General features: G+C 35.3%; 1 protein-coding gene across 2 annotated transcripts in view; it reads right to left on the reverse strand.

Moving 5' to 3' along the window:
- Nucleotides 1-10,978, reverse strand: part of ttc39a (tetratricopeptide repeat domain 39A) — a 28,247-nt gene extending 17,269 nt beyond the window's left edge. Inside the window, exons 1-4 of one of the 2 annotated variants that reach the window (XM_048209834.1) lie at nucleotides 10,423-10,978; nucleotides 8,798-8,848; nucleotides 8,580-8,630; nucleotides 409-513 (exon numbers count right to left, since the gene is read on the reverse strand). In XM_048209834.1, coding sequence (XP_048065791.1) covers nucleotides 409-513; nucleotides 8,580-8,630; nucleotides 8,798-8,848; nucleotides 10,423-10,463 — 248 coding nt within the window. In that variant the 5' untranslated portion in view covers nucleotides 10,464-10,978. Of the gene's footprint in view, nucleotides 1-408; nucleotides 514-6,086; nucleotides 6,516-8,579; nucleotides 8,631-8,797; nucleotides 8,849-10,422 lie in introns of those variants that run through there. The other variant, XM_048209835.1, reaches the window with a different exon arrangement.

Below are 10,978 nucleotides of genomic sequence, written 5' to 3' on the forward strand. Positions count from 1 at the left end.
AGCTGAACGGATTCAGTAGGTTTTGGGTTATCTGAGATTTACCTGAGAAACACCCAGTGATTGACTTTGGATAAAGACTCATCTCACAAAACGATGTACAAGAGCAACTCAACGTAAATTAATAGATGCACTTGCATACTTGCTTAATGCATAAAACCAAATACAAAACAAGTTAAACACTTCATAAGATTCAAAAGGGATTATGAGCAGTGATTCAAACTGATTATGAAACCGTACAAATCCAAGACTTCTCTGCCGCACACCCATACACACAAGAAGCACCTAAAATAAATAATAGATCTTTTGTGTTCTGCTAAAGTCAGATGAATGATCCAAACCCAGTACCTCTCCCACGTCCATAATCATTACAGATCACACAAAAATGATGAAACACATAGGCGGTTTTACCTGCTCCTAAGTCTGGTCAGAGCCTCGTCGAATTCATTTCGCAGGAACAGATCCAGTGCCTCCATGCAGTCTTGAAGAGCCACTGACAGGTCAGATCTCTCTGACCTAAAACAGATACAGAAAGGAAGAGAAAGAAAAAGCTGATCATAAACAAATGCTACTTTACAAAACCTCAGTCAATGCAATTAAAGTAATATATAAATTAATAAACTTTTCTCCTGGTTAGGACTAAGTGCACACAAAGGATGCAATTTGGGGCAGGACCATTGTACTCTGAGGCAACACAACAGCTTGTGAATCGGCTCAAGGAAGTAGTGATCAGGTGTCATCTTGGACAGGAAGCTCAGGCTCACGCAGCAGGTATTTCTGAGCATCTGCAGAAAATCTCACACTGCCCCCAAAAAGCCCGTTTCGTGTGAGTGTGAAGTCAAAGCCCTCTGCTACAGAGAATCCCTCCAGAGCCTCTCAATTTAGATACAAGAGCAGAGAGTTGGATGTCACCTTCAAACGCACTGAGGCACAGGTGGGTTAGTGTAGTGTCAACTGAAAAAACACTGGGAACGTGACTTATAATGGAAGAGGAGTGTGTAGAGAAAGTCTGTGCTCATCTATTTATTTATGCATAAACAAAATATATTGATGGAGAGTTCAAAGAGTAGCTATGCTTCCATCAACCTATAATTTTGCAAATTTTGTGATATCAAATAATTAAAAAAGAAAAAAAAAATGGATGGAAAAGGCAAGATATGCATTATTTATAATAAAAACATATGATAAGATAACGTGCATTGGCTACAATGGAAACACATTTACTGAATAAATAAATAAATCCCTCAATGCGCAACAGAAAAAAACTTTATGTGACTTTGCCTCAACAAAAGATGTGATTGGATTACTAGAGTAAATAGTGGACAAATTTCATTGCACAGCATGTCAAATGTTGGTTTGGTCATTCTGAAGTGCCTGAGCCAAAGTCTGTCATCAAAGTGGTTGGGTATAATGACCCAGAACACACGATTGCGTTCCCAAACACCCGGCAAGCGCCTCTGAACTCAAGATAACATGACAGCGTTAAACAGTTTTACAGTAATGTCTGTAACCAGACATTACTGTAACTCAGACCTGCCAACTCACTTTACCTATAAATAATGTACAGTAACAACAATCAAGATGATAATTTCAGACTGAATACTCAAACAGTAATTTAATGAGAAGTAAAAATTGATTTCACATTTGATTTAAACTATCATTAAGAGGCTTCATACATTAATGATAAAAATTAATGCATTGTACTGTAAAGATGTCTTCACTGTGTTTTAAAGTATATTGCATCCATTTAATTTATTTTGACTTGATTTTCTCCATTAGTAATTAAATTCACAGTCAAATGACTTACACATTTCAGGCAGCAATGAAACTTAAGCTTATTTTTTATTTTTTTTTAGTGTTGCTCACATTATGCTCCTAAATCTATATAAAAACTGATTTATAAATTCCAGTAACTGCATGTGCTAATTAGTAGTTGTAGTTGTGGGTTTGCAGATACACTAATAGACAAGAGGAGGGCTGAGAGCAACAGGACAAGACCGTACAGCTCTTACAGCTCACAAAAACACTCTGGAGTTTTGCAATTAAACAGTTAAAGGAGCAGTTTTTTTCCTTCTCTTTATGGAAAATTAATGAAGCACATTCTCAATGGATCAGATTCCTGGCATTCACACTGTCAGCCATTATTATAAGCAGCAGCAATCATTGGTGATGCAATAAAGTTTGATATTTATGCCCCTTCAAAAAAGTGATTTAAGACTCATTAAACATGGTTTTACAAATGTTGTAATGATTATGAATTTTTTAAAAAAATATGTCCAAATGATGTAGACTTACATGAGACAAAGGCCTTGTAAGAGTTTTGTTACACAGAACAGGGTGTCTCATGGAGGCTGCCATCATGTGCCATGTTGAAATCACATGACTAGTCAAATCAGAATCATAGCTGAGTGCGACTAGCATGTTTCTACAATGGCAATTACCTGAGCTGTAAACTACTTACTACACTGTGATGGCACTAAAAGAACACACACAGTCCCAAACCCTTCTACCAACTATTCTGAGACAGAGAAAAATATAATATGAAAAAATATATATATCAATTTCATGCTTAAAAGAGCCCTGCATAAAAGATTTACTATAATGAAATAAAATATTTACAATAATGTAATCATATGCGTGTTATTTATGATACACTAATAGAAAGCGTATATTTCTCAGCAATCGGCATTTCTAATAAACACAATCATCGTTTATGAGCGCACAAGATCAGTTCCACTGTTCCTTCAGGCACATGATGAGAAAGCAAATGTCACAGAGATGATAAAGATCAAAGTCCATTGTATCCCTGTATAAGGGACACATTCTTCAAATTACAGCACCATTAAAATTAATTTCTAAATTGAGTTGAAATTAGTAATGGTCCTGACCTCGGCCTGCTAAGATTACAGCACGCATCCTAATCGAATGAAATCGAACAACTTCTTATAGTTCTTCCACCCTGAAACATTCTGCTGAAAACAACCATTCACAGAGCATTTCTGTGAGTGGACAAATGAACTGGAAATGGAGAGTATGTAAAAAAGACAATGGCTTTGGGCCTTTCTCCACTGAGACAAATCAAATCAATAAGTCTGACTAAATGAGTAGCACGTCTTTGCATTCCAAACGACAGTCTGCACAGAGACACTCTTTATGTGATCTGCACGCCCAATAGCAGTGCGAATGATGGCTCGAGCTACTGTCAGACCTATAGAAGGAGAGATCGGTTTGGCTGTCGGGACTCTCCACCTCCTAACGCCTGGCAGATGACTTTAATGCTGTTGATTCCTGCTGCTAATGGAGCATGGCTTCCTGCTCAAACAATCTCATACATCTACACTTTTCACAGCATGAAATAATCTGTGGAAGTTTTAAATAGGGTGATGTACATTAAACAAAAGCTGTTCGACTTGTGGTTTATTGTAACTTAAAAGCCACAGCGCTAATTCACTTTTTAAATGGGAATCTACATTATCAGCACCACTGCTAGAGATAAGAATTTTATACTGGATATTTAATTGTGCATGCTCTCTCCCCTTATTTTTACAATTTGAGTATCTTTTCTGTAAGTTAATATTCACATAAAATGGTTTAAAAAGCACTCTTAAATGTAATCTTTAGAAAAAGATTCATACTCTACATTATAATGATATGATGATGAGATTTTATGCTTTATTTTTCATTTTTGTACAAATTATAGAATTTTAATACTGTCCATTTATTGGTTGTTGGTCACATCAAAATGATTACTGGTTCATTTTTAACTGCAAAAAAGAAAACAGATGTTGGATGAATATATTCTTTTTTGCACTTTATTAACATGCATCAACATAGTGATGCGGTTGGAGATGAACCGATATTCAGATATTCCTGCTCAATAATTATTTTCATATTATAGTCAATAACCAATAAATGACTAATATTAAAAATACTATGGTTACCACACCTCAAGACACTGTTCAGATGTTATATTTTAAGACATTCGTCAGGTTTTTGTGCTTAAAACATTCTTGTGTGTGGGACTAATTTCTTACGCATCTCATCCCAAGCCTCAGTTGCTAATTCCAAATGAGAGAGAGAGAGAGAGAATAAGCATATGTGAATTAGCCTACCCCAGTCTGTACGTCTCTCACGGCAGTAGTGTCTCTACTAATAGCGAAACTGTAAGTTTATCTATCTCAAGAACTGCACAGTTATTACCTCGCTGGTGAGAAGTGTCATGTAGCTTTTAAGTTGCTAAACTATTTTACTGATTAATTTGTGAGAGCAATATGTTTCTGTGCGAGTGTGTGTCCGTACCATATGTGTGTGAGTTTGGTTGAGAGATAGAGGGAGCGGGAGAGAGTATGCGCTTCCAGGACATAATAAAACGTATTTTGTGGCAAAAACCATGACAATAATTTGCTATTTTTATGCTATTGTTTACTGTATTTATTTGCTTGGTCAGTGCCATTGTGGGTTTTGGTTCTTTGGCGGTTGTATGGAACTGCAATGCGATCAAGACCTGCTAGAACTACTTTAGCCGTGCGTGTTTCCTTGAAAATAATTGCACAACTTAGAACATTTGCCAACCAATCAGATTCGAGCATTCAACAGCCCAGTGGTATATAAATACAGGGTGCGATTTGTAGGGGGGGATGGTCTATGTATCCCTGCCTCTGCTGAATTATTTTTATCCCAGATGGGGATAAAAAAAAAAAAACTTTTTAAAACATCCCCCCTCTGTTTTTTTCACAAATCGTACCCTGTATGTATTATATATATATATATATATATATATATATATATATATATATATATATATATATATATATATATATATATATATATATATATATATATATATATATATATATATATATATATATATATATATATATATATATATATATATATATATATATATATATATATATATATACATATATATATATATATATATATATATATATATATATACACATACATTCAAACAGCACTGGCCCTGTTTACACCTATTTTTGATGCTGTATGATGTCCAAAACGTATGTAAATTGTACTCATCACATAAAAGGGCTGGCAAAATCATTCTGGACCCCTCACATCCAGGCCACTTTCTCTTTGCCATCTGGTCGGCACTACAGAGCACTGAGCACCATAACAGCCAGGCACAAGAAAAGTTTCTTTCCTCAGGCCATCTACCTGATGAACAGTTAAATGGCCCCACTGGGCAATAAAATGTACAATACATAATACTATATTTATACTTATATTTATTTAGCACACCATACCTCTTATTTACATTCTCTTGCATTTGTATATAACCTATCTGTACATATATTGTTTGTGTATGTATTCCTTGGCAATAAAGCTGTTTCAGATTCTGATTCTGCTAAAAAGGGTCTTACACTGCAGAATGAATTTTACTGGGCCAAAAAAAGTAAAATCAACCCTCATATTTTCTGAAGTAAAACTAAATTACAGTCAGTAACAATCAGCTTTTTGCATTTCTTACCCTCGCAAGGCGGAACACAGAGTGAATTTCCTCCCTGATGCTGATAAGTGATATTGGAGCAGGATGATTTGAATAAAGAACTGCGCATGCTACATTGAGCCAGGCTAGCAAAAGGAAGTGGTCTGTGATTTGTCCAGAAGCTATGACAGGGGTAAAATTAACCTTTGCTCCATGTGTACCATCTGTATAGTGCTCGACAAACGAACTGTGCTGACACTAAGCGATTCTCAAAAGCTGATGCCGCCTGAGAGTTAATTGACTACTGATGATGATCATCACCGAAATGATTGGAAACAAACAAGCTGACTCTAAAACACACACACATGCACATGCTCAGTGCTAAGAGACTAACACTCCCACAACAATTACAAAAAGCTGTGCTCTACACTTTAACAAATGAATTCTACAACACAAGCAGCTCTGAAAGCAAGGGCATCCAAAACAATTACCTGTCTAATATTTCCAAACCTTCCCTGTTTTTCTGGTTATGCAGCATGTAAAAGCATTCTCATGTTAAGAATACTTAAATAGTCCTCAATCACTGCTAAACACACATTCACACAATAATACGCTGGCAGCTGTGTGCTGTTCTTACCCGTTTGACAGAGTTTCTGCCTCTCCTGACATTTTCATCTGGTACAGTGAGATCGAGGAGTGCAGTAAAGCGAGAGAAGGAGAAACAAGGAGGAATAAAAGGAGAGAGAAGAGTCGCAGGGTAATTCACAGTGTGTATGAGAACAGGCCTTCGTACTGGCTCCTGTCAGCAGAGCAGCAGCTTCCCTCTGGCAACAGCACACACACATTCACACACACATACACACACACACATTCACTCACTCAAGCTGCAGAGAGGACAGCGGGAAAGAACGCAGAGCTTAATGAGATTGGGATGACTATCACACAGAGAGAATATTCTCATTGCTTCTTTCTCGCTGTCTCCCCGCCTTCGCACACTCGCACACGCCACCTCAGCCTCCTCCTCTTCTCAGTATCACCCTCATGCTATACACTAAACCCTGGCCTCTGATTGGTCAATGATCCAATGGAGGCAGTTCCAATTTTTTAAGTATCCACCTAGCAAATCCCTCCTAAAGTGGACATCATGCTTTTGCAGTCAAGTGACAATCTGAACTCCAGCAGTCAATAACACTCAACACAATGGCAGGCCTGTAAATCAGTGCTCAACAGTGGAGATCATGAGACACAGAAGACAGCTGCAAACCGCAGAATCAGCACAAGGAAGTAACATAGCCCGTGGCATGCTGAGAAAGAAAGCATATAGAAAGGAAGAATGGAAGAAGAAATGCTTCTCGTTTGAATACTCTGGAGCCACATGACAAAGCAGATTGGCTGATGGCACCACATCCTGAGCTGTGATGCCAAAGGAAGGAAGACAAGAAAAAAATTCAAATACATAAAGCCACAAAAGCCAGCGCAGGAAAAATATTTACTGTAAAATAAATATTTGCTGCTTGAAAATAAATGTTGCTTGCAAAATAATAATAATAAAAAAATAAAAAAAATATATTTTTTGAATGCAAATGTTTTTGAAAAAGGTCTCTTATGCTCATCAAGGCTGCATTTAGTTGATCAGAAATACAGTAAAAACAGTAATGTTGTGAAATATTATTGTTACAACTTAAATTAACTTTTCTATTCACCCATTACTCCAGTCTTAAGTGTCACATGATCCTTCAGAAATCATTTTAATATGCTGATTTGATGCTCAAGAAACATTTCTTAATAGTATCAATGTTGAAAGCAGCTGCTAAATATTTTTGTGGAAATAATGATACATTTTTTTAAGGATTCTCTGAAAAATGGAAATGTAAAAAAAAAAAAAAAAACATTTATTTGAAATAGAAATATATTGCAACACTATAAATGCCTGTGATGCCTTTAAAACAATTTAATGCATCCTTGCTGTATATATATATATATATATATATATATATATATATATATATATATATATATATATATATATATATATATATATATTTTTTTTTTTTTTTTTTATATTAATATAATATATATATATATATATATATATATATATATAATTTAATATTATATATATTTTAAACAATTCAATATATATATATATATATATATATATATATATATATATTATATGCACACACACACACGCACACACTCAACAAGCCAGGAATTTCCAAGCAGAGCTGATGTAATGCATTGGCACAGCTGCACTTGCACTTCAAAACAAAAATAAAAAAATAAAACAAAACACACACACGGACATAAAAAAAGTACTAAACGACTCATAAATCCTGAATTATAAACGGTCCTTGAGCAGCAGTTGCTAACGTGCTCTGATGTAGAGAGACATGATGATTTGCAAACCCGCAGGACATAAATCAGTAACTTACAACCAATTAGCTCTGATGCTATTTTTCTTTACATTTATGAAGAAAATGCGAATGGAGTTTGTCCATGCAAAAGGTTTTATCACATTGTTTTTGATCACAGACTATCTTATCTGCACCTAGAGTAGTAATGCTGGTGCGGTATGCATTTTCAGCTCTTGATCAGAGTAATGGTTACTGTACTGTAACTTGCATGACCGGGTCATTACATTGAGATCATCCATTAAGAAAATGATAATTAGCCTCCTGTTGTGATGGAGCTTCATTTTGTATTGGGTTTGGTGTAGCTGATGTAGAAGCCATCTGGAGTGTACCTTTGAATAATACATGTGCAGGATGATAGGAACATGTCCTTTCTGAGAACAATCGTTAAATCTCTCTAACAAGATGTTACCTACATAGTTTGACTATGACTATTTTTAGTCATATGACTAAAAAATTATTTATATTCATATGCTCTGTATCAATTATTGCTTCTCTTATAATTAAATACACACGCATTGCAATGCATTGTGGGAAGTAACGTGATAATACCATCTTACCTGTCGCACCACAAAGGCTATTCTGTGTATTGCTATTCATGTTCACTTATGCATGAACAACCAAGTTTCTAAATCGCTTTTCTTTACAAAACATGACCGCAGCAGAGCAAAGTGCAAAGTAAAGTTTGAAAAAGAAATGTGGAGGTGAAATCCTACCCATAATCAGTGATGACAGGGTCCAGCCCATCTTTCTCTATAATAGGTGACCTAAAAAAAAAGGAAGCAATCTTATAGACAGTTGCTGCCACAAACTTCTCATTCTTTATCAGTTAACAGAGTGTGTGTGCGTAAATATGTCTCAATACTTAATTAATTGTTGTTAATGTCAAAGACAACAGATCAACACGGGTTGATTTAAAGCGTGACACACTCACTGGGATGGAGACGTTGGGCTGTCCAGCGACTCTTCAGTTTTGAGTGGATCCCTAAAAGTAGATGAAAGTATATGAACATCTTTTATTCTTCATCACTGAGCCATTATTGACTCAGTTTCCTGAACACAAAAAAATATCTTGGGAAAAACTCTCAAGATCATATTTCATCAGCCATAAAGCCGTTTCCTTAAACATGATACCCAGTGCCTCAGTCATTATTTTATTAAGACAACCTTATGTGTGCATGTTACATAAACAGCATTGTATTTACTTATACCACACTGTTAGACAGGAAATAGACTGAAATAAATGATTTCCAATTGAACAGCTATACAAATAGTTATATTTTAGAAATTCATAAAAATAAATCAGTGATTATTTGATTTAGCAAAATTAATGTTTTTTTTTTTTAAAAAAGAACATGTAACAAATAATGGTGTGACAGGAACCTCAATTCCTCTGTCATAAAGTAATAAACACAGTTAAGCATTAACAGACAGAAGAAAGCAGCATCTGTGATGTCATTGCTTTTTTAATAGGAGAGGTGGGGTTATGCCATTAAAGAACAGGTATCAACCAATCAGCTCGCTCCAAATCTCATCCATGCTATGACATCAACTGGTACATTGTTGTTGACATTAGGCCTTTTGATTAAGCCGACAGTCTGCAATGTTGTGGTTCACATTAACTACTAATACATTTTTTATATTAATGAGAAAATGGTTAACATTCTAATAAGACTCTAATGTCTGTTTATCCTTTAGTGACATTATGTTTCTTAATTAAAATCCATTTGTCATGATTTTAATTAACTCCATATCTTTTAGAACCAGTGTTTTCAACCAGGGGTCCAGGAAGAAGCCTATTTTAATTTCATAACACTTTCAGTAAATACAAATAAATGTGAATAAATTATCTGTTAAGCATTAACCTATATAATGTAGTGGTCTTAGTTATGGTTCTTAAAGCTATAAGTCTTACAGTACAGTTTTAATACTGAGGATTGACAGAGTGTGGTGGGTGGAGTTTAAAAAAAATCCCTGTTTTAAGTAATAAACCTGTAATACAGAAGAAACTGTCCATCAATGAACTTTTCATGCTATAGCAGCCACTGGGTTAATTCACAATAACAGCAATAAGAAAAGCAAATCCCATCATTATATAGATCATGTAAAAGTTTATTAACTAATTAATGGGCTAACATTAGATTGCACTTACTTTATATGATCTATAATGTGATTTTCACCTGTAAAAACAACTATTGGGTACCACTTTACTTTCATAAACATACACATTATCGGTTAATGTACATTAGAAATACCATAGATAGATACGTTGATGTCTGGCCTATGTATTTTCGTATTTGAATGATTAATTAGTATGATTTACTATAAAGTGTTGCTAAATATTCCTAACTTCTTTTAAACTATAAATGCTATTTGTACTGTGAAAGTTATCTGTGATGTAAGGAGGTAGTGATTTGATTTCAATCTACCCTCCACCTGAAACCATAACACTGAAGTCCGCAATTCTCAGTTCGGTAGTCTCGTTTATGCAAATCATCTTCCTGTATCTGTACGGCTTTTCTCTCCACCTGACCAAAATGTGAAGGATGGTAAACTTACTTTTTGTCGTCATTCTTCTTGTTGCGTCTCCAGAAACTCATTCCAAAGAGGAAGAGAAGATTGTAAATCCAATAAGGCAGTAGAGTGTGATAGTCACTACCTGGACATTCGTTACCTGTCCTCGCCTACCACAGGTGATCTCTGAACTTCTGTTTGAGATGTAACAGCGGCCGTGTGTTTCTATACTTGATTTTTTCAACATGTGAGGCAGACAGGGAGGTGTGGAGAAACCCATTTCCACAAATAAAGAGATCCTTTGCGAAAGCGGCTGGAATGCTGTGCTGCAACTCTTCCCTGGTCTTAAAGTCCTCCAGGTTTACCATTCAACAGAGTAAGTTATATGTGGTAGTTTGCGAATTTATTTCTGGCAGCAGGTATAATTTTCTTCTCGCGAAAACACATTTATGTATTAGCAAAAAATAAATAGAATAAAAAACTAAAGTCTTCTAAAGTTACTAAAAAATAATGAAATTTTGGAAAATAAAAAAGCGGGAAGCACTCCAACGGCCGGCTGTTGCTATAGTAACCTCTTCAGACAAATGCGACTTTTGCTCGC

This window comes from Megalobrama amblycephala, linkage group LG12 (genome assembly GCF_018812025.1).
Source record: "Megalobrama amblycephala isolate DHTTF-2021 linkage group LG12, ASM1881202v1, whole genome shotgun sequence".
Classification (NCBI taxonomy): Eukaryota; Metazoa; Chordata; class Actinopteri; order Cypriniformes; family Xenocyprididae; genus Megalobrama; species Megalobrama amblycephala.